Genomic DNA, 25,090 nt, shown 5'->3' on the forward strand with positions numbered 1-25,090 from the left:
TCTTTCACATCTCATGCTTAAGGAAATGTAATTCATTGGATTTACTGGTTTGAATTTTAAAATATTTATTTCATTTCTTTATTTAATGAATTTTATATTTAGATCCTAAGGGAAAAACCTTGAATGAGATTTTTCATGCAACTTCCTCACTGCCTTTATGAACAGCTGATATTGCTATTTAAAAAAGAAATAAACATCTTTAACTTACAAATGTGAAGTGTGAAAAGCAAGTGTGAAATGGGAAATAATTACAGTGAGAAATGTTTTTATTCATTTTTGTTTGCAGCTTTTCAGGTTGTCACTAAGAAACGTAGGAGGCAAATCTGTGCAATCCTTGTCCTCGGTTGTGCTTTCCATGTCTGGCTCAATGTCAACTGCTGCTTTATCTTTAGCTGCAAACTCAAACAGCAGGCAGAATGAGAAAGAAAAGATAATCCTGTATTTCTTAACTGCAGTCCTTTAGATCAGTAATCCCATGTTATAAAATCTTCCAATGGCACCTGTTATGTATCTTTAAATGTATAATTAGGAACCGCAGTTGAAGTTTTGGTGGAAATCACTATTTACAGTAACTTTTCTTTATTCATTCATGGGATGTGGGCTTTGGTTACCCATCCCTAACTGCTCTCGAAATAAGTGATTTGCTGTATTGCGTAAGATGTCACTTAAAAGTCAACCACATCAGTACAAATGCAGAATCATATGTAGGCCAGCCCAGGTGAAGATAGCAGATTTCCTCTCCAAAGGAGATCAATGAACCAACTGGTTTTTTACAACAATTACTGATATCTGTCATGGTCACCATTACTGAGATTTATTAAGTGAATTTAAATTCTACCAGCAGTGAATGCTGGAAATCTGAAATAGCAACTGAAATTTCTGGAGGAATACAGCAGGTTCAGCAGCATCTGTGGAGAGAAAGCAGAGTTAACATTTCGGGTCTACTGACCCTTCTTCAGAACCACTTTTAACAGAAATGGAACGTTGTTGCAGAATGTTCTGTTGAGAGTGTACCATGGAGCTTTTTTTGCATCTCATTCTGCTTTAGCTGGGTTTGCATCACAGACTCTTGTCCATATTCTGGCAACATTTATGCGAGTAGTGCTTGCTAAACCAGATATGACTTGCTGATTTGATAGTTTTGATAATGAATTGTTTTAAATGCAAATAATCTAAGGAAAGGTCTTAAAGATTTCAAGTGATGGAGCTGTGCCTATTTCTGTTGGCAGTTTATTCAACTGTGGGATTGTCCTTGGGAAGAAAGTTTGTTAATATAGTGTTTTGGAAACAAATGGTGTTTGTCGTTTGTATGGATGGCTATATTGTGTTTTGACACTGCTCGAGGGCACTAGGCACTTGTCAATTAATGTCAATGGATAATCTGCAGGTTAAGTGTGTATTATTTGGTGTGTACATGTGACTGAAGGTAGGCTCAATGCAGTTCAAGGCTATTTTTGAGTCCATTTTAATTATCTCAACTAAACAGGGCAGTAGAGAAAACACTTTATCTAATATCTGTCAGCAAGGTTAAAGAAAATCTCAACATGGGCTGACTGATTTCCTGGCCTATCTATTTAAGGATTTGGCCTGTTTACAGAGTGTCAACAAATCTTAGAACCTTGTCGCCAGACAATTTGACAATTTTTTTTGTGTGGCAGTCACCAGTCAGTAAGGGATGGTTCTATGATTAGATATGATGTCGGAAAAGGTCACTTATCACCTTCAGTTTAAAAAAGAGGCTTGTCGAGTTGCCAGTCAGTGAGTAACAGCTTCACCTGCTGAGTCAGAAAGTTGTATCTTCAAATTCCAATTTGCCAGTCAAAACTATACAGACACTTCATTGCAGTGCTACTTATATTCGATATTCCAAACTTAGCATGAGGAAAAAATGGATCTTAGGCTAACTATAGTCAAGCACTCCAATCAAACAGCAAACCAGATCCCCCGGATTTCTCAGATTATTTATTCCTTAACAACATGACTAAAGCCGATAATTTGCTGATTGTCCCAATGGTTTTTATAATGCCTTGTTGCACACAAATTACCTGCATCGATCTTGCATTGGGACTTGAACCCATAACTTTCTCACTCAGATTTAAGAGTGAGCCAGAGTGGTGGAAACTACTAAATAAAAGCAAAATACTACATATGCCAGAAATTTGAAACAAACACAGAGAATGCTGAAGGTGTAGCATCAGCTGGGGGGAGAGAGCAGACTTAACATTTTGAGTTCAGTATGACTCTTCTTCAGAACATTGAACTCTTCTGAGTCACTGAAGTTAAAATGGATTCTGTTTCTCTCTCCAAAAATGCTTCTATATTTCTCCAGAATTCTGTCCGTGCTGGAAACTATCTCCCATTTTGGAGCTGTAGAGTCAGGAAAGTGTGTAGCTTGCAACAATGTGGTACTTGTAGGTTGTGTTAAAATAAACAACATTAAACAAAAAGAACCCTTGAAACACACCTTTGTGCAGCCACAGCCACTTTAACTAGTTTATTTCACAGTACGGCTGAAGCCAGAATAGGTGTGTGTATATAAATCTTCCTACAGACTCCATGTAAACAAGTTACTTGTAATCAGAATGTCTCCTGCTGCATTTATAAGATTAGATTAGATGACTTACGGTGTGGAAACAGGCCCTTCGGCCCAACAAGTCCACACCGACCCGCAACCCACCCCCCTAAATTTACCCCTTCACCTAACACTATGGCCAATTTTAGCATGGCCAATTCACCTAACCTGCACATTTTTTGGATTGTGGGAGGAAATCCACGCAGACACAGGGAGAATGTGCAAACTCCACACAGAGAATCACCTGAGGTGGGAATTGAATGCGGGTCTCTGGCGCTGTGAGGCAGCAGTGCTAACCACTGTGCCATCGTGCCACCCCTTGGACCTGACATTCAGGTATTGCGCTTCCTCAGGCTAACTTGCACTGAATGAAATGTCTCCTAATATGCTAAGGACAGTAGAATTGAAAGCCAAACCTGTTGACTTATCAAGTTTATATCCTATTAGGGAGATTATTTTTCTTTCGGAAAGTAGCTGCAGGTTATACAGCTCAGGGAGGTATCAATGGCAGAGAACAAAACTTGTCAGTTATCGCAGTAGTAAAATATTACTGTACTTCTAGAGATTTAAAAGGGCAAGGCTGAGGCTCTCTAACCTCCCTTTCCAATCTCCCCTGCTCACCCCTGAGATATTTTGCCCTATTTCCTTGATTCCACATAATGTAGGTGATGGTCCAAAGGTATTATTACTGGATTATTAATCCAGAGACCCAGATAATGTTCAGGGGACCTAGGTCCGAATCCTATCATGGCCGATGGTGGAACTTGAATTCATTAAATAAAAATACTGGAATGAAGAGTCAAATGATGACCGTAAAGCCATTGCTGGTAGTCAGAGAAAAAAAATCTGGTTCACTAATGTTCTTTAGGGAAGAAAACTGCCATCCTTACCTGGTCTGGTTCATGTATGACTCTGGACCAACAGCAACATGGTTGACTCTTATCTGCTGTCTAGGCAATTGGGGATGGGCCATATATGCTGCCTACCAGGTGATACCTTCATCCCAAGAAGAAAACGATATGTAGGACCAAGTGAGTTTGGACCAGATTTTGCAGTCAGTGGTGAGGTAATGGTGCAGGTGGGTGACCTCAAAGAAAGTTGCCCACAAATTATTTATTCCTTAACAACATGACTAAAGCCGATAATCTGCTGATTGTCCAGTATGGATCTTTGGTGTAAATTTCATCTTTCCCATGGTAAGTTTATTCCTGGTAATCAGCAACAGTGATGTCATTGAGTGGCTGAGTAGCCAATCACACAGACAAATTCTCATAGTCAACAAAGCAGAATGTAAGGATAGACTTTATCGCACACATTTTATATTTTTTCAGAAAGCAAAATAAAATAAAAACAAAAATTCAGATCAAACCATAGGATTATACTGGAAGAAAAATTTTATTATTTTTTTTTCCTGTTGTTATGACACAGATTGAAGGGGTGCACTGATCCCGTTCTAGTTCTGTGCCTTTGCTGGTCATAACACATTTTAAATTTAGCCAAACAGATGATATGGCTAATTTTAAAGGGTGCAGTCTGTATCTGATTTATGTTACAGACAATTCAAAGTTTATTTAGTCAACAAAAAATAACTAGTTAACAAAAATGCAAAACACTATTGACAAAGCAATAGGTTTAAACTGTGCAAAGCTTGACATGACTTATATTCTAATATCCCAAACTTAACATGAGGAAAAAAATGGATCTCAGCTAATGATAGTCAAACACTCCACAGAGCACATCAAACAGCAAATGCATTCAAACAAGATCGTTTGGATTTCTCAGCAATTCCTCTCCTCATGTCAGGTGACACATTACCAAATCTCATTAAAACTTCATAAGGGATTTCATTGTTCAATTTTGATGACCCAGCCTTGAAACTCACTTTAAAAGTCACCCCATCATGCATTATCTCAACTAGTGCTCATGTCCTTGTGGTTTACCAGCATGTTGCCTTGTCTGGAAGGTTTTAGCTAGGAGGAGAGGTTGGGTAAATTCGGATTGTTTTCACTGGAAAGACAGGGGCTGAGTGAGGGTTGACCTACAGAGGTCTATAGAATTATGAAAGGAATAGATAGGGCGGATAGTCAGATTTTTCCCGGGGTGGAAGGATCAACTAAAAGATTAGATTAGATTAGATTAGATTAGATTAGATTAGATTAGATTACATTACAGTGTAGAAACAGGCCCTTCGGCCCAACAAGTCCACACCGACCCGCCGAAGCGAAACCCACCCATACCCCTACATTTACCCCTTACCTAACACTACGGGCAATTTAGCATGGCCAATTCACCTGACCCTGCACATCTTTTGGACTGTGGGAGGAAATCGGAGCACCCGGAGGAAACCCACGCAGACACGGGGAGAACGTGCAAACTCCACACAGTCAGTCGCCTGAGGCGGGAATTGAACCCGGGTCTCAGGCGCTGTGAGGCAGCAGTGCTAACCACTGTGCCACCGTGCCGCCCACTGTGCCACCGTGCCGCCCACTGTGCCACCGTGCCGCCCACAAAAGTGGGCACAGATTCAAGGTGAGAGGAGAGGGTTTAGGAATCAAGTGCGGGGAATGTTTCTCACACAGATGGCGTTGGTGCCTGAAATGCACTGCCAGAGGAGGTTGTGGAAACAGGCCCATTAACAACGTTTAAGGCATTTCTTGATGGACACATGAACAGGAGCTGAACAGGGGGATAGAAATCACGCATGGGAAATAAGTAGTGGGTCTAAATAAGGATTAGGAATCGGCGAAAGCTTGGTGGGCTGAAAGGCCTTTTCCGGTGCTCTTTGTTTACCTTATTTCCTTGTGACTGTGACCCCCTGGGTTCTGCACCGCAACACTTACTCACAGGCACAACTCCAGCATTTAACAAACATCGAGCTTCACCAAGCTGATGCTACTGGTGGATTTTTTATTTCCTTGCTTTCTAATCTTGTCCAGTTGCACCAATCACTTCTTTTGGGTTTTCAGCTCCCAGACTCTGTTCCACTGAACTATTCCATCTGAGCAGGTAAAAACAATGACTGCAGATGCTGGAAACCAGATTCTGGATTAGTGGTGCTGGAAAGGCACAGCAGTTCAGGCAGCATCCAAGGAGCTTTGAAATCGACATTTCGGGCAAAAGCCATTCCATCTGAGCCTTAACTCTAACACTTCCCTGCCCACTGACTGATAGAACATCTCCCTGAGTTCTGACTGCAGAGCAATCAAACTTCCCGGTCTCCTCTCTGAGCTCCAACTACAGAGGCCCAGTGTAGTTCAGTTGCCTTTTCAGCAGTCCAGCTAAATAGTTCTATTCTGCTTCAGACCCAAAACGTTAACTTTGATTTCTTTTCATAGAATCCCTACAGTGTGGATACAGGCCATTTGGCCCAACAAGCCCATACTGAACAGCATCCCACTCAGACCCATCCCCCTACATTTCCCATGGCTAACCCATCTTACCTGCACACTATGTGGCAATTTAGCATGGCCAATCCATCTAACTAGCACATCTTTTGACTGGGGGAGGAAACCGGAGCACCCAGTGGGAAGCCATAGAGACATGAGGAAAATGTACAGACTCCAGTAGTCTGAGGGTGGAATCGAACCCAGGTCCCTGGTTCTTTAAGGCAACAGTGCTAACCACTGAGCCACCACATCACCCCATTCACAGCTGCTGCCAGACCTGCTGAGCTTTTCCAGCAACTTCTGTTTTTTGTTCTTTTTTATTTTTTCTTCTCTTTGGCTTTTGATTTCAACTAACTGACTCCAGAGCTGTTCAGAGTATTTCTGAATAACTTCATGAAAACTTTGCAACAGGCCCCACCTTTATTCCTATGCAAGATTGATTGCAACTAATATTTTGCAATGGACAAATGTAATAATTCCTTGGAACTATCTGTTCCCTGAATGTTACAATACTTACTGGCTCTGAAAGCACAACTTATGTACAAGAGAAAGAAGGACTAATCTCATTTGGAAAACCAAACATTTTTATTCTGACCAGGAGAAATCCGACATTCCACAAGTATCTTTTTTTCATGGTCAGTAATGTTGTCCAACAATAATAATGACTTAATACACTATTAGTAGTACAACTACATCTCTTTCAGGAAGGCATAATGTTTTTGATGGGGTATAAAATGTGTAAGTTAACATAAATTCAGTCATTTTTGATGACTGTCTTTCTGTGTAGACTTCTACAGTGTACCCTGTTGAGGAATGGGGAACATCGAGTCATAGAGATGTACAGCATGGAAACAGACCCTTAGGTCCACCTCATCCATGCCTACCAGATATCCTAAACTAATCTAGTCCCAGTTGCCAGCATTTGGCCCATATCCCTCAAAAACCTTTCTATTCATAGACCCATCCAGATGCCTTTTAAATGTTGTAACTCTACCAGTCTCCACTACTCCCTCTGATAGCTCGTTCCATACACACACCACCTTCTGTGTGAAAACGTTGCCTCTTAGATCCTTTCAAAATCCTTCTCCTCTCACCTTAAACCTATGCCCTCTAGTTTTGGACTCCCTACTCTGTGGAAACAACCTTGGCTTTTCACCCTATCCATGCCGTTCATGATTTTACAAACCTCTATAGGGTTGCCCCCAGCTTTAAACTCTCCAGGAAAATTAGCCCCAGCCTATTCAGCCTCTCTCTACAGCTCAAATCCTCCAACCCTGGCAACATTCTTGCAAATCTTTTCTGTACCTTTTCAAGTTTCACAACATCTTTCCTGTAGCTGACAGGAAAGTTTGGAATACCAGGTTTAACTGTGTATTTTTGGATGCCAGAAGTTTCTGGCCTTCCCACCGAGTGACGCTTATGTAAGCTGACAGCTTTACTTCCATTGCAACGGCAAAGTCTGAGCAAAAGTAAACAATGAACTCCATGCTGATTTGAATTGCTGTTTTAATGGGGAATAGATATATGCAGACAGGCACCATTGTGTGTTAAGTCCAGAGTTTCTGGTCTTATTAACACTACACCCATTTAAAACCCATTTTCACTCTTTGTCTTCACCAACCTCCTGTGTGTATACACAGTGTGAGACCCAAAAATAAAATCCCAGTCAGTTCCTTCTGATCAAAAGCATCCTCAGTATATCAAACACTATTGTTCTGCTTTGTCTCACATCACTGTTAATCTGGCTCCCCTCCAATACCCACCATCATTTCCTCAGAAACAAATGAGCATGACATTTTCTTCCTCTGACGGAGTGGCATAAATAATTTATTATGAGAGACATTTTCAGATATTTTGACACATTAACGCACTAACAGAGAGCATGTATACAATTATCTAAACTCCACTGTTTGATTGAATACCCTCCTATAAGGATCTCTTCTCTTAAGGCTGTGATTTTTTCCAGTAATAAGCTAGTTCACATCAATGGTGAATCAAATTATATGCCTGGTGTTCTAAACAGTCACTTTTGTTGAGTGTGAGAATTTACAGGCATTAGTCTGACACATTTCTGTCCTCAGGACATCTCATAGCAATGAAGCACTTTGTGAAGTGGGGTCCCTATTGCAATATGGAAAATACAGTATTCAACTTACTTACATCCAGGTCTCACAAACAATACCGAGAAAATAAACAGATAATCTGTCCTTGCGTTGTTGGTAAGGGATATGTATTTGGCCAGGAGACTGTGGAGAACTCTGTTGTTCTTCCACATGGTGCCATGGGATCTTTTATATCCAGCTGGTAATGCAGGTAGGACCTTTGTTGGAATTTCCTCTAACATGACAGCATTTCTGATACTTCAGCAGTGGGCTGCACTAACAGCCAAGAGAAGTTTGAATATATACCCTTCTAAATTAGGTAAGAACATGCTATCACTGAGTCACATGACATTTGTTCTTAAATATTCTTCTTCGTTTATTTGTATTGAAACATTAAAATGCCTTTATAAATTAAAACAATGAGTCTCACTCCGAATGAGTGACATTGACTTTGATGATGCATCTTGAATGGATTTTTGAGAAATGCAGAGAGTGTGGCTCTGTTGTATCCAATTGCTCAGTACTATCAGTGATACTTGTGTGATTGTGCCTCATCATGAGTCCATATCCTATATCTATGAGCATTGGAATGAGCATTGGACAAGGACCGTTTCAGTCTTCTTTATGATCACCCTGTGCTATCAGAGGCTGTTATATGAAGAATAACAATCTTGCGGGAGCAGAGCAAAGAAAATGAGAAACATTTGTTGAAAAACATCTTTATGAGGGAGAAGGTGAGAGAAACGGAATAGAACGGGTGTTTTCTATGGCAATGGTGTCATATTACAGTACTGAATGAACAGTGGAAGTGCCAGACAGTGGAAGCTTGAAGCTGTTGTCTGATTGAAATCGTGTTTCCTCAATATCTCCATCAGTATCTGTACTGGCCACAGCGGACTTAGAGATCACAAAGGTTTAATTCCTACTCTACGTAGGGCTCCTTGATCCCAGTGAAGGTGGTGATGAGGATGTTAAAATTAGACCAAGGATTCCTAATCCATGTTGTAAAGTATATGGTGTGTTGGTTTGGATTCAGCTGCTTAGATCCCACTCCCTAAAACTCCCTTCCAATCCTCTTTTGTTAAGATCCGTCTTCTAATCAAGTATTTGTCCACTCTTCCCACGTCTCCATTTGTTTTGGCTGCAAACATCTGTTTCTTTGAGTGCACTTCCTACAGAAAATGTGGCTTCATAAATGCAACAGTGTTAAGTGCCTGTAGCATGGTTGACTTGCCTGTGCACATAACTGTCCATGCACATGTAGGACGAGGGACTGGAGGATGTTCCCATGATCATGGGATTCTTCCCAGCATGTAGCAGCACAGAGAGTAGAATTGCAAAGGAAAATGACAGGACAAAAGTGCCCACAAGTTGCATAATGCTTTCAAATTCCTCACTCTCCCATCCTCCTTCCACCCCTCCCAACCAAACCTCACCTCCATTTCAGTGTTAAGAAATACTTGGTATGAAACATAAAATAACTCTTCTAAAGCTCGTGAAAGCTTCAAATCCATTGCTATTTTGATTAAGCCAATGACTAATTTATTTAAGATGTAAACCTAGAAATCATTAAAGAAATGAATATGTAGTTTATAAAAAGGATGTGTGTTTAGACATTAACTATTGCAGCCTTAGGTGTCCTCCAACTGCTTTGCGATCGATGATTTACTTGCAAGTCCAAGGAATTTTTATCATGTACCTGCGGTGTATTTATAGTCACTGATTTTCTGAAGGAAACACAACAGCCAACATGCACCCAGTAAAGGGCCCACAGACAGCTGGTAATTAAATTACAAGATAATCTGTGTTGGAGTCAGATTATTGGCCAACATTTCCAAAATAGCACATGAGATCTTTAATGCCAATGTGATAGAGCAGATGGGGCATGAGGCATGGGGAGAACGTAAGAATTAAAAGACAGCAGCTCCAGGGCACAGCACTCCTTCAGAGATGCATGAGTGCCAGCCTAGGTTATTCACACAAGACATTGGGGTGAAGACTGAAGCCCCAACCTTCTGTCTCAAAAGTAAATGGTGTTACCAATTGAGCCAACACTGACTCACTACAAATTATTGTATTATGAATAATCTATTATGATTAAAGCTGGTAAATCTGAAAAGTAGTTTGAAAACATAATGATGTAAAGGACAATGAGTGATGTCCCAATACTGTCCTTGTGTATGGAGGGGCATGGTCGGGATTCCTAATGAAAATTATTATATCCACTTTGGCCTCCGCTGAAGAGCACATAATGCAGTATAGAAATTAAATCAGTAAGTGAAAGCTTGAATGGTATGTTAGTAAGAATCTCGAATAATCTTGGACAGCATGGTTATGGTTAATAGTGGACTTTAATCACATTTTAGGATTCAACATTAATTGATTTTAATTTCACAATCTTAATTAAATCAGCCATAATATGAAACAAATTCCTTAAATTACATCAAGATAAATTTTCAAGGACAATTAGAAGGCAATTTTTAATTATACTCAGAAATGTTTTGTTGAAACATTTATTTCATTTCATAGCCCTCTCCAGCTTTTTAATCTATTAATGAAACATTATTCCATCACAATATTCCTCTTGGCATTAATCTGCACTAATGCAGGGGAAAAAAAAGTAATTGGTTGAATGACATAATAATTAGGCATGTTTTAATCCAAACACTATTGTAATAGTTTGCATATTTTGTTGTGGAATATAAAGAAAGCTGATGTGCAAAGTTTGTTGGGAGACACTGGTGTTGTGCTGATGTTACAAGACTAACAATCCTAAAGCATAGATGGATATTCTGGGGACAAAGTTTCAAATCCCATCACAGACTTTAAATTTGATTAATTCAAACAAATTAAAAGCATCTTTTTTTAATCATAAAAACTCATCTGATTCAAGAGTGCTCTTTGAGGAAGGAAATCTGTTGTCCATCTGATCTGGCTGATATGTGACTCCAGTCCAACACAATGTGGGTAACTCTTTGAAATGGGCTGGCATGTCATTCAGTTCATTGCCATTTAGGAATGGGCAACATTGTTGACCTTCCTGGCACTGCCTAACTCCAGTAAAATTACAAACCAAAACAAAGTAGAGGAGGGGCAGGTGCTAATGGAGGCAGAGTGCTAAATAACTGGTAAGTAGTTATTCTAGTGGAAGAGCAGCTTTCTACATTCAGCAGCTTGGCACTGAGGGAATGACAGTGGAATCTACAGACCACACCTTGTGCGCAGATGTGGGAGTTAGATGAAAGAGGGATATCCATTCTTACCATCTATCTCCTTCATCAAGCATTTGGTAGCTTGTCCTAATCGCTTCTTTGGTGGACAGAACATACAAAAGTTAATTTCCATTTAACATAACCGTATTGACTGGATTTTTTCTCTTAAAGTACATGACACCAGCTGTGACAGTGTTCTATCACTGAATGTTATATCAAAGTCTGAGTGTTGTGTCACTGTTTTGCATCAGTGTGTGACAGTGTTATATCATTGAGTGTTGTAGCTCAGTCTTGACAACATTATATCACTGAATGCTGTATCACGGACTGTGACAGTGTTGGATCACAGTCTGTTACAATGTTATGTCAGTGTATCACGGTGTGACAATTTTGCATCATAATGTTATATTACAGTCTATGACAATGTTACGTCACTGAGCGTTTCGATAGTTGTTAATCTATAAATAACACATTAGTTACATCCGGTATTATAATTAGAGTGCAGTTTTCGCTTCCCGGTTTGATCTGATATGGACTGAAAACAGCCACACGTTTTTCTGGTTGCCTCTTTACTCCTCCTGCAGATGGTGCTGTCTGATGAGGGTTAGTTTCTGGGCAGCAGTCACTGTCGGGTATCTCATCAGGTGGATTTGGTCAGGTGTAACCCAGCAAGTGAGTGGCAGCTGCTGTGGGACTCTGAAGCAAGAGGAGCCTCAACATCTGTATAGTAACAACAGCAGCTGTAGTGTAACCGCAGTATCTGTACAGTGCTATACTCAGTGGACAGCCACATACAGTCAGGTTCCAGCAGGGGCCGCTGGCTCTGAGCACCAATAGGGACTGATCTATTAAAACAGCGAGCATGTTATGTGCATGGAACATGGAAACTCTCTGGTCCTTATCACACAGGGAGGGTCTATTTTTGTCTTCACTTTGTGGAGACCAGTGACCTAGTTCTGACACTTGCGGCATAAGTTTTGATTTAAATGTGACCCGTCGCCTACAATTCCCTTTAACCTTACTGTTCACAAGATTAAGCCTGGTCTCTGAATCAGCATGGATTTCTCTTCCCAGTTTAATTGAACAGCCTGATCCCAGCGGCCTTAGGGACAGTGTTTGGGGAGGGGCAATTGTTTCATTGAGAGGAGGGGGGTTTCTTTAGAGTGAGAGACAGAAGGTGCTGAGTTCTGGGTGGTTGAAGGAGGCGGGCTGTGGCGTGTGACGGTATCAGCTGGGAAGTTGGAACAAGTTAACAGGAGACAACTCCGTGTGTGCGAGAGAGAATGAATGAATGAATGAATGAAAAAGAAAGCGGCCTGGATACATTGAGACAGGGCAGTCGGGAGCTCTCTCTGACTTCACGGGGAATTTATGTGTGTGGACGAGACCTGGAGAGGTTACTGTGGTCTGTTTCAGCCCGAGTTCGATTGAATTTCACCAAGTCACAAAGGGTTCGAGTCCTGGATTCGCTGCTTTCCTTGCACTGCCGCTGTTGGATTGGAAGGGAAATCTTATTACAGTTTTTTTTAAAGCAAAAATATTGGTACTGTACCGAACCAGGACGGGAAGTTTGAGGAGAATCTACAATGCTGAGTCTGCCCGGGACACTGCACTTTCTCTTACCGCTCCTCATCGCCTGGACTGAGGGTAAGAAACCCACAAGCCGTGCAGCGAGGAACTCCTGCTTTTAAATGTGGGATTCAATGTAGAGAGGGGAGGGGGGTGCAGTCCATAGAAAAATCACTTTTTTTTCTGTGGATTGATCACTGTTTTAAACCGTTCGTTACTGACAAGAAAAACTCTGCGCTATAAAGATAAATCCAGGGGCGTCCTTAAAAAGTAGAATTAGAACTGAACAAGTAATAATAGCAGTAATTAGAAAAAAAAAGGAATTTTGATTGTGGGCTTAGCTTCAGCGGGCGAGGTGAGGGGGCTGGTACATGGCTGGAACATTTGTTTTAAGAGACATGAAAAAGTTGATCAATGTGTAATACAGATGTGGGGGGTTATTGTGGCTGTTTTCAATGCAGCTGCGGTCCTTTGCAATGGGATAAACTTTGCAAAAGCTGCGTGTTATGTGGGGAAAGGATCAGTATAGATTTAACCCCTTTCCTCCTAGCGCACACTAATGTACAGGGGAGATTGTGCTTTTAATCTGTCCAATATTAACCAACGCCTCGCTATATTGTTCCAAAAAACTGAATACGACCCCCGCTTGACCTCTTACGGTTAATTTAAACAAAGAGGGTTGTGAATTGCAGTGATATTAGATTCTAACGGGACTGGGACGTGACAGTGATAAAGGAATTTAACTGCGTTTCATTAAAACCCTTTTTGATGTACAATGTTTGGAGGTAATTTAGGTGCAAACCCGTTTAATAGAACCATGGGGCAGAAGAACCAAGTACTGGGGGAGGACAGAATGTCAATGTATCGTGAGTCACTTGTGAACCGGGATTTTGGTCAGTACAATTGCATTGACGAGTTTTTTTTTAAGCGAGGCTACCCGTATACAGATGTCCTAATGATTTCTTTTTACATAACCAGAGCTGTCGGGGGTGGTGTGTGTGTGTGGAGACTGTGAATGAGAGGGATGTGTGTGAACACCAGCACGTGGAGCTGCTGGACACACACCAGAATCAAACTGCGAAGCATACAGCCCAGTCTGGGTTTCAAAACAACACAATCACAGCCTCCTCATTTAAACAGGAATCCCAAAATCCATGAACTGTCAAGAACAGGCAGGGAATGAACCGGGTCATTAGATTTCCAGAAGAAATTTGTGACTCTGATAGGAGACAGCTTTTCCCAATTAATTGATTTGTGCGCTTTTATTTTGCATTTTTAAGAGTTTAAGTTACTTTGTTTTATCCTATCTTTTGCGAGAGCCACGCTCCTTATTTGAAGTTGCACTGCTCGCCTTTTCTCTGTACCAAATAGGATGTAAAATTCAAATGCCCAGACTTTGTAAATCCTGGGGGTAACTCGGCATTAATTTGCTCACTTTTCATAATTTAACAACTTTACAGGCTGCGGCGATGGGGCGGTGTCATTTTGAAACATGCAAGTTCCGCCTTTCTCGCCCAGCTCCGGCTGTGTATAAAAGGTATTGAACTAAGAAAGTCCGAGTCCTGTCTTTTTTCCCCATCGAGAGTTTGACCTGGAGATTGCTACAGCAACTCGTATTTGTTACAGATCAGTCGCGTTTGCACGGCTCGAAACTGAGGCGACTCGGCCCATGAACTCAGAACCTCCCCTCACTTAATGCGGAGTCAATCCACCTCGTTGCTTGGTTCAACCCAACCTTCGCAACGAATCATTTGGCAGCGTTTTGTTGTGCCAGGGTTAGTTAATTAGTATGTGTAGATTATTCCTTTTTAGCCCCTTTGTCCCCTCTGCTTGTTTACATGTTCTTGTGTTTTTACTTATTTGTCCAGGGACTAAGTGAATAGGATGATAACAGTGCTGAACATTGCTGGCTGTGAATTAAGCACACAGCAATTAACACTTCAATTAAAATGCTCAACACAGGAACAGGCATTATGGAGAACTCATTATTTCACCAAGACAGCATTCCGAATTTAACCCTTTCAGACCCTAGATTTGATGGAGCACCATCCTTGTTGTCAGACTGTCAGCTTTCATCATTCTCTATAACAACCTCAGCCTCATTACTGGACTACATGTTCTCACACTGTCTTACACATCTCACCTTCATTATCAGCCCCTTGGTAATAACGGTCTCCTGTTACACCCCACTATCATTACAAGGTGCTCTGGTTGTAACCTTCCCTCTCATACGCACCTCCTTGTCATTAATGGACCCTTGGCAATAACACTCCCTCTGCTACACCCACTGTCATTGCTAAGCTCTCTGTAATGCACCAGACTCTGTGCCTCATTAATACTCTCTGTGACGCACATTCCATGGCCATTCAGTTTACAGTCTGGATTTTTAATATCAAATCCTCCACATCCAATCCTCAGTCGCAGGAAATAATGCCAGGGAATTGGAAATGGGAGAAAGGAAATCTGAGCATGTGCTACCGCAGATCAGGAGAAACCAAATCTACTTTAGGGGAACTCTGAGAACCTCTAAGACTGTCCTGGAGCATTTATTTCTGTTTTTGTCTGAGATTTCCAGCATCCACAGTTCATTGTTTCATTTTTGTCTATGAGGTGTTTATCCCATTCTTACAAGGACTGTTAGAGCTGTTGCTGATTTCTCTCTTTTCCTTCTCCTTACGTTTCTGGTGCAAAATGACATTCTGTAAATCTGAGTCTTTTTCTCATTTAAAAACATGCCATTTTTCCACATTTGTTAAAGTGGAAAGGAAAGGTTCGTATTTCTGCAGTGCCTGTCATTACCTCAAGATTACCTAAAGTGTTTACAGCTGACAAGGTCTGTTTTGAGGCAAAAAATAACAAAAATTGTTGCACAAAATTAGTAAGTCTGGCAGCATTTTTGAAGAGCTGAAAATGTGCTGCTGGAAAAGCACAGCAGGTCAGGCAGCATCCAAGGAGCAGGAGAATCGACGTTTCGGGCATGAGCCCTTCTTCAGCATTTTTGAAGAACATAGAACATTGAAGCACAGTACAAGCCCTTTGGCCCTCAATGTTGCACCAACCTGTGGAACCAATCTGAAGCCTATCTATCCTACACTATTCCACTTTCATCCATATATTTATCCAATGACCATTCAAATGCCCTTAAAGTTGGCGAGGCTACTACTGCTGCATTCCATGGGGAGAGAGAGAAAACAATTAACATTTTGAGTCCTAGCGAGTTTTGAGAAGATTTGTAGCTCAGGTTGAGGTTCTGGATGTAGATTTGCTCGCTGAAACGGGAGGTTCTTTCCAGACATTTCATCACCCTACTAGATAACATCTTCAGTTGGCCTCAGGCGAAGCAATGTACGTGATTCCTGCTTTCTATTCATATGTTTGGGTTAGTGATGTCATTTCCGGTGGTGATGTTATTTCCTCTTCTTTTTCTCAGGGGTGGTAGATAGGGTCTAACTCGATGGGATCTAACTTAGTATGGTGATGAAACGTCTGGAACTGAGCCTTCCAGCTCAGACAGCAAACCTACATCCAGATTTTGAGTCCTCTGACCCATCTTCTGTATATTAGCTTTGCTTTTTTTTTGTCCACAGATGTCCAAACTGGCCTGAGTTTCTCCAGCAATTTTGTTTGAGGTGTCCAGCATCCTCAGTGCTTGGTTTTAATGAAGTATGTTTTGAAGTGTTGTCACTGTTGTGATGTAGGAATTGGCAGCTGAGTTGTGCACACAGATTTCCACAAACAGCAAAATGTGAATAACAGTTAATCTTTGTTTGTGATGTTGATTGAGGAATAGCTATCAGGCAGGACCCCAGGGAAAACCTTTCTGCATGAGGACATGCCCTATCTGCACATGTGTGTGGGATCCTTGTTAATGTTTCACAGAAAACCCAATATTTTGCCACAGCATTTTGATCAGTTTGAAGTAAAAACAAGTGCAAGACGACACTCGTTGCAGCATTCTGTTATTTATCCACAATTCTTAGTTATGTCTCTTAGTTATGGTATATTACCTTGACACAAGCTCTGCAATAATTATAAGGTTTTGCATACTTGCACACAGCATGCTCACATCCTAAATTTAACTTTAGGATAATCCTACATTGGCACGCCTACCTCCAGCGTACTGCGCCCCATTATAATACTGCTGGTCACAGATCCTATACTTTTTGATTTTGTGCTTCGTACAATATCATGGGATGTTGATAGCAGGTTTCAGCTTCCTTTATTTGGTTTCAATAGACAATAATCCAGTGATAACTGGCTGCAGGTTGGTGTTGACAAGATCACATGGTCATTACCCATTTCCATCAGAGTGGCACTAAACTCCGACAAATAATTGAAAATAAAACAGCTGGGTCTGCTTGATAAGATGCACGTTTCTTTTTTTTTAACAGATCCGTCCGTCAGCCCTCCCACCAGTCACCCACCCACTGACTGATAACTGATATCCTGTTGTTTATGTCTCATCAGGCATTATACGCCCTCCTTGACCATTTACTTTGTCCTTGTATTTTGTTGAGCTGGCTGCCAGTTAGCAAAGTGCTGGCAATCGATATAAAAATGCTTTTTTTTTTTACAAAAAAAATCATTCACTGGGGAATGGTCGATGTGTTGTGACACCCACACAGATTCGAACAGTGACCCAGGAGAACTTCAGAATGCGTTAGCAAATATTTTAAGGCAAAGTGATGATCACAGAAAGAAATGATGCCACTTATTGAAATATTTGTAGGGGAAAGCTGGAAGGGGGGAAATTCTCCTTCTTTCCACAAACCAAACAATTGATTCATAGCATTTGTGTTGTAGCAGATGTTGCGTGCCTTGTCAGGGTCAGAGTCTGAATTTGCTTTTCATCAGATGTCAGCTGAAAACTGGAGGCAATCTCTTGGTAGCTGGACATTGCTCTCCATCTGAAAGAGTGGTGGGAGTGTAGTTTTTACTGCAGCCACTGGGTCAATACTCAGTATGTGTCCTGCATACTTTCCTGGCAAGACTGCACAATCCTTTGGCATTCCTAAGCGGAACATGACAGCTGAAAGTCAAAGTGAGCCTCTTGGTCTAATTGGATCACAATCAGGCTGGACTACTGTGGCATTCTGCTCACTGCCCTCGTATACAATAATAGAATGATACCACATAGAAACAGATCATTCAGCCCATCATTTCCTTGCTGGCCTTTTTTGAAAGAGCTTTTCAACTAGTTCCACTTCCCAGTGCAATGAAAATGACATCTTTTGGAGTATTTAGGTAATTTCACTTTCAAAAGCTTCTGACTAGGTATGGTAATCTCTTGAAATATCAACCTGGTATGATGATGCTGTGGCTTTAAGAGGTATGTTTTGCCCTGATTTCTTTTCGAGAGAGATTGAGAGAACAGGTAATGAGCTGTCTATGAGAAGATAAACAACTTGTGAGGCCTTGGGGTTAGAACAATAGAAGCAGCCTGAGTGGGTGTGATCAAACGCTCTCCAATCCAGAGTTTTCAGTAACTTTCAGCAATTGTTGCTGTTGGGGGGTCTTGAAGTAGAAGTGATTTTTTTTTTCTCTCACCCTCTCTCAATTATAGTCAAAAGCTGGGGTTTCTCTTACTGGCCTGACGGATTGAACGTGAGACAAAATCTGTTTTTCAGTCTTTATTCCATTGGTGTTTTTATGGGATGTTACTGTATTGGAATAGTTGATTAGTAATGGACACTATCTGTATTTGTTATTCTGTTAAGTTTTCCAATAGAGTGAAGTTATTCCAAATTCTTCTTGTTGTATTTTAAATATTGTGTTTGAATAAAGTGTGCTTTGTTTAATGTCGAGTAGTTTGACCAATCGAATTGCATCTGGAGCACAGCAACTGACATTGACCTTTAAAATAAGAAAAAGTTAGTGTCTAAGCAACCTTTTTTAATATATTTTGAAAGGGTCTGGTCTGGTCCGTAACTCTGGCTAAAACGTAAAGTTCTTTTTACATTCTGATAAAATGCCTTTCAGGCTAGACATGATTTCATCATGACCTGCACACACAAGGTTAAATAATGGGAAGCAAATTAAAGGTCTCCGGTACAGAGGTGACCTAGTTAGTTGGAATACTGGATTTCCACTTCTGTGTTAAAATGTAGAACTGCTCGATTCAATTACAGTCTCCCTTCCTTCTTATCAGCTGCCGCTAAACAAATGGCCATGGATATTGTCAACCCAATCTCTGTGTACCATTTCATTGTTAAAAATCGCACAGCACCAGGTTATAGTCCTGGTGTTGTATGCTTTTTAACTTTGTCCACCTCTTTTTCCCCCCCCCCCCCCACCCCACCCCGTCTAACACCGGCACCTCCAAATCATGACTATCATTTCGTACAATGTGGAACCAAGTTATCAATTTGACTTGGGTCAGTTGGGTAGAGAGTATGGGGAAAGGACATAACACACAGGTAGTGATAGTTCTCTGAGGCTGAGATCAAGGCAAATTGTTGGTCCTACGGGGACCTTGACCATGCCTCTTGTTTCCATCAGTTCTGGTGTCAAAGTGCTAGGTGGGAGAATATTGACGGCTCTTCATTCTACACCTGATCTAAGCCGGTCTTAATGCAACAGCTTGCTGATGAATGGCACCTGATAGCTGGCCAGCAAGTCGATATTATTGACTGGCTGGAAATGAAGGAGAAGCTTCTTTACTCAGGGAGTGTTAAGAATGTGTAATCACATGGAGCAGTTGAAGAGAGTAGCGTAGATGTGTTTAAGTGGAAGCTGGATAAGTACGTGATGGAGAAATGATTACAAGGATGTAGGTTTGATTGCTGAGCTGGAAGATTCCAATTCAGCGAGCAAACCTACATCCAGAATCTCAACCAGAGCTACAAGTCTTCTCAAAACTCTCAAATGATTGCAAGCCCTTAGGTCGACAGGATGAGTTGAAGGTCCTCTGCAATATATTGGTTTGAATGGCCTATTTCTGCACTGTAAAATTCTCACTTAATTCTATGCAAATCAAAGTTGAATGTAATGATTGTAGGACTTGTTAGTATGTGATCCCCAAAGACTTGTCTCATAATTAATTGAGTTGGTGCAAAAATTATTGCGCAATATAGATGCGAGGGAGTAAATGTACGTGGTGTAGTCAGCTTTTACATGTTTGTTTTCTTTGTATTCAAGCTTTGTATTTACATGGAGCTCTGCGTCATTCTTTAACTTGTTGTACAGTTGTGATTTGCAGCATTTGATGCTCAGCAGTGACAATAGCTTTCATTGAGATGGCTCACTCCTACCTTTGCACAGTCTCTGCACAGGCCAACACTTTGTCCCTCCCAACATATTCAATTATCTGCAAATGAACAGTAGGACTCACCCACAACTGGGCTGAGCTGCAACTCTACTTATGGAATAAAAGTTCCAGAATTAGGGCTAACATTAGAATGTATCTCTTTCAACAGATGATCATCCATTTGATTCCCAGCATGGCAGATGGTGAAATGTGAATTTATTAAAATATGGCACAAAGTGCCAGTCTAGTGGTAAACATTCAACCCTTTGTTGATTTATGTTGAGATTAGATTCCCTACAGTATGGAAACAGGCCCTTCAGCGCCACAAGTCCACGCTGACCCTCCAAAAGTAACCCACCCGTTCCCCGAATCTATATTTACCCCTGACCAATGCAACTAACACGGTGGACAATTTGGCATGGCCAATTCATCTGACCTGCACATCTTTGGATTGTGTGAGGCACCTGGAGGAAACCCATGCAGACACTGGGAGAATGTGCAAACTCTACACAGATTGTTGCCCGAGGGTGGGAATCAAACCCAGGTCCCTGGTGCTGTGAGGCAGCAGTGCTAACCACTGAGCCACCATGCCACCCTTTGTTTACTAATATCTTTTAGGGAAGGAAATCAAGGGTTCTTACCTAGTCTAGTCTGCATTCCTGATGAAGGGCTTTTGCCCAAAACCTCGATTTTCCTGCTTCTCGGATGCTGCCTGACTTGCTGTGCTTTTCCAGCACCACTCTGATCTAAACTCTGGTTTCCAGCATCTGCAGTCCTCACTTTTGCCTTGTCTGCATGTGAGTCCAGCTCCTCAGCAATACATTTGGCTTTTAATTGTCCTTTAAAATGGCCTATCTAAACAATCAATCCAAGGGAAATGAAGGTTTGCCAGTGATATCCATGTCCTGTACAAGAACAAAAAGTAGTTAAAGCAGGCTACTAAAGAGGGTGGTTGAGATCAGGACACTGTACTTAAGAATGCTATAATTACAGGGCAGTATGATTGAAGCCATTTTTGCAAAATTATCTTCTGAACTCAATAGCAGGTATTGTGGCACAGTGCCTTGTGGCATCTGAACTCAATAGAAGGTATTGTGGCACTACTGCCTCACCGTGCCAGAGACCGGGTTCAATTCCTGCCACAGGCGACTTACTGACTGTGTGGAGTTTGCATATTCTTCCCGTGTCTGCATGGGTTTCCTCCAGGTGCTCCGGTTTCCTCCCACCGTCCAAAAAAAAATGTGCAGGTTAGGTGAATTGGCCGTGCTAAATTGCCCGTAGTGTTAGGTGAAGGGGTAAATGTAGGGGAATGGGTCTGGGTGGGTTGCGCTTCGGCAGGTCGGTGTGGACTTGTTGGGCCGAGGGGCCTGTTTCCACACTAAGTAATCTAATCTAATCTAAATCCTTACTGAAATTGCAGCATTCTTAGTGAAAACAATAAAAGTGTATTCAATGTATATGATATACGTAATTTGCAAAGCTAAGGGGTGATAATTCAGGTTAAAATTGCCATTAGAATTTGCAAAAGAGCTAATGATCTCTATTGAAGTATTCCCTGATGGCTTTGTTGATTAAATGTGATTTGGAGGAGATGTTGTTTGGGTGAACAAAGTTTACAAAATCACACAACACCAAGTTATAGTCCAGCAGGTTGATTTGGAAGCGCTAGCTTTCAGAGCACTGCCACCTGACGAAGGAGCAGCACTCCAAACAGACCTGTTGGAATGTAACCTGGTGTTGCGTGATTTTTAACTTTTATCAATAAATGTAATGGCTGTTGTTCTGCAGCAGTGTATGGAACAAGAAGTTCCTTGGCTCAATACTTGGTCTGTACTTTGTTTGTTGATCTCACACTTCTCACAACGGAGACACACAACCCCAAGCACACATGACTGACAGAAGGTGGGTGTGTGGGTCAAAGTTTTTAATCAATAATTCGAGGAGGTACACAGTGATTCCTAGCAGGATTGGATTGGATTTGGCATTATTGCCTCCAATTTTAAATGCTACAGTTTTTGGAAGAAGCTTCTTTATGAAAGCAATAAAGGCAATGATACTGTGCAGGCTGACAGAAATTGGGCAATTTGTTTCATCAGGTCACCAACCAAGATCAAGTACAACGCTCGTTGAACATGCTCAATTACACTGCCCTCTGAAGTCAGCAGTTTATCCAAACCTATGAGTTTCCCACTGAAGAGTTCAGTTGAAGTCACACCCTACAGTTTTCCTTAGGTTTCAAAACTCCCTTTTTTTTAAAAACAATGCCTGTTCTCCTGTCTCTTCAGATGAACTGCTTCCCAGAGTCACTCCACAATTTTGAAAGCCCGTTCAAAGGCAAATCTTCTCAGATACTTTTAACGTTGGCAGGCGAGGATCTTCTCTCTGGCCATAATGACACCAGTAGAATTGAGTGGGCTGGTGCTCAGGCACTCGAGGAAGCTATTGCAGAGAACATTTTACTTGTGACGATAATCCAAACATCAGGAGGGGTTGGGGGGGGTGGGGGAAGAGTGGGTGGATTTCCTCAGTGAATCATAAAACCCCTTATGGATGCTGCTTTGTTCTTTTTGTCCTCTTTCTTTGTGTGAAAAATGTCACAGATTCACACTCATTGGTTGTATTGTAAACCTGTCCCCCCCAGCCTCCCAGAGAAGGGCATTAGCAATGGAATTCCCAGGCCTTGCTCTGAAGGGGTAGGTGAGGGGTGAGGGTGGGGGTGGTGTGTTAAGGGAAGAAGAATGCCCGTGAAAACCAAAGGGTTGTTATTCAAACGCCCTTTCATTAGAGAAGGAATTGGGATCAAGACTGATTAGCGTCTTAGGTGTTCTTTGACACAAGAACTATAGCAACAGTCACAGGCAGGAACAGAATGTAAAATGTCCATGGGCAGGGTGAAAGCAGCAGTGCCAAACAAATTGAAATTTACATGGGGCTGTGCCTGGGTCGAGTAATGCGTAAACTGGGCTTTTTGTTTGGGAGTGTTGTTAGTGAGTTTTGAGAAGATTTGTAGCTCGGGTTCAGGCAGTATTGTGTTTTATTGTGGGCCCTTTTTGAAGAGTGTCTCATGGTTCTGTTTTTGGATCTATGCTGCCATGTTACAACAGTAAACTGAAGTGGAAACTTATTTTGGATGTACATGAAACCTGGCATGAAATACAGGTGTAACAATTGCTCTCTGAACCCTGGCAATTACTCTATCTGACTGACTGCTCTCTATCCTGGAGTGTGTTCAGAGCCATTGACCAATTTTAGGAGGCTGACCGTCACGATTTACTGATCAAAAATGCTGCTAATACCAGCATTAACTGCGAAACCTTCATACACTCTCCATCTTCCTTCCTCATTAGGATTGTCTCTTTTTGTCTCGCTGCCTTCGAGCATTTTAGGATAAATTTCCCACTTGCATTCCCTGGTTTTGCTCCAGTATGGAAACCAATAACTTTTTGGAAAATCAGAGGTTCTGCACCTTACTGCTTCATGAATGTGGTCACCAAGGAAGGGGATGGGGAGTGGTCTCAGTGCTGAGAACTCATAACTACATTAGCCATGCGTTCCAAGTACAAGAACAGACTTCCAACTTCATAGCCTATAAGTAGACAATGTACCATTTTGCTCGGTGATCCAATGACGTGGGCATAATTTCATTAAGTAATGGCACTGCACAGCAATAAAATGGTTGCACTAACAGGTTAAGTGGTGTTTGCTGCAACCCGATTTAGTTGAAATGCAATGGTGGTGAAATTCATAAGATTCTCTCTCTGTCGAGGGCTATTATTAAGTTGGCTGCCACCTTGTACCTGGAATGCATGGATACTTCACTTTACCCGTTTTAAGTTTAGCATCTTTCTTTGGCAGGGGATACTGTCTAAATGGTGGGAATGGGATCTTTCTGAAAGGGTGCCCATACTGTTTTGTGTTTCAGTCCTTAACTAAAATGAAAAATGCTTGGTCTGACCTTACCATGTTCATAGGTGCTTTGCTTACATATATTTGGATAGAGCCACTATGCCCACATAAATTGGGAGAGTTTAACACCACCTATTTAATTTTAGAGTTTTCTCTATTATTTGATGACCCAGCATCATTTGGAATCTACTTACAGGTTTTTGCAAGTTGGTGAAGGGTTGGGGAGCTCCAGATCCATACAGACAGTGAAAGCAGACCCCATTGTGGGGAATTCAGTGTCTCTAGGACAGCCCATTGAAATCTACCCAAGTATTTGAGTGAAGTTGTAGCCAAGTCTCACTGTCACATTCTCGAATTTATTTTCACAGAGATACCAGCTCCTCTGTTTCCTGACAACATCTTTTCTTAAACCCAATTTACACTTATGTAACATCCTACTAACAGGCTCAACGCTTGTGTCAAGGAGTCAGTAACAGTGAGCAATAGCCCAGACTGAAAAGGTGGGAGCTTAGGTGGCTTTTGGGCGGCACGGTGGCACAGTGGTTAGCACTGCTGCCTCACAGCGCTAGAGACCCGGGTTCAATTCCCGCCTCAGGCGACTGACTGTGTGGAGTTTGCACGTTCTCCCCGTGTCTGCGTGGGTTTCCTCCGCGTGCTCCGGTTTCCTCCCACAGTCACAAAAGATGTGCAGGTCAGGTGAATTGGCCATGCTAAATTGTCCGTAGTGTTAGCTAAGGGGTAAATGTAGGGAATGGGTCTGGGTGGGTTGCTCTTCGGAGGGTCGGTGTGGACTTGTTGGGCCGAAGGGCCTGTTTCCACACTGTAATGTAATCTAATTTTGGAAGGTGAGAGAGAAGTAGAAATATTGCAGTTGAGGGGCAGAAACAGGGAGTTTCAGGAAGTAAGAAGGAATGCCTCTTAGGAGCAAGTGAGGACTGCAGATGCTGGAGACCAGAGTTGAAAAGTGTGGTGCTGGAAAAGCGCAGCAGGCCAGGCAGCATCTGAGAAATGCCTCTTAGTTGAACAAGATAGATGTATTTAAGGAGAAATCGGAAAGCACTCGAGGGCGAAAGAAATAGAGGATAAACTGATAGGGT

At 41.7% G+C, this 25,090-nt stretch overlaps 1 protein-coding gene across 4 annotated transcripts in view; it reads left to right on the forward strand.

Annotated features, from left to right (window-relative positions):
- Positions 1 to 25,090, forward strand: part of robo3 (roundabout, axon guidance receptor, homolog 3 (Drosophila)) — a 564,581-nt gene that overhangs the window by 239,165 nt on the left and 300,326 nt on the right. The window contains exon 1 of one of the 4 annotated variants that reach the window (XM_087976453.1): positions 12,280 to 12,919. The exons of the other annotated variants lie outside the window; for them this stretch is intronic. Within the exon in view, the coding sequence (XP_087832579.1) occupies positions 12,859 to 12,919 (61 nt within the window). The 5' untranslated portion in view covers positions 12,280 to 12,858. Of the gene's footprint in view, positions 1 to 12,279; positions 12,920 to 25,090 lie in introns of those variants that run through there. 4 annotated transcript variants of the gene reach the window in all.

This window comes from Chiloscyllium plagiosum, unplaced genomic scaffold (genome assembly GCF_037043375.1).
Source record: "Chiloscyllium plagiosum isolate Xiang-an unplaced genomic scaffold, Cpla_swu_hap1 HiC_scaffold_29, whole genome shotgun sequence".
Classification (NCBI taxonomy): domain Eukaryota; kingdom Metazoa; phylum Chordata; class Chondrichthyes; order Orectolobiformes; family Hemiscylliidae; genus Chiloscyllium; species Chiloscyllium plagiosum.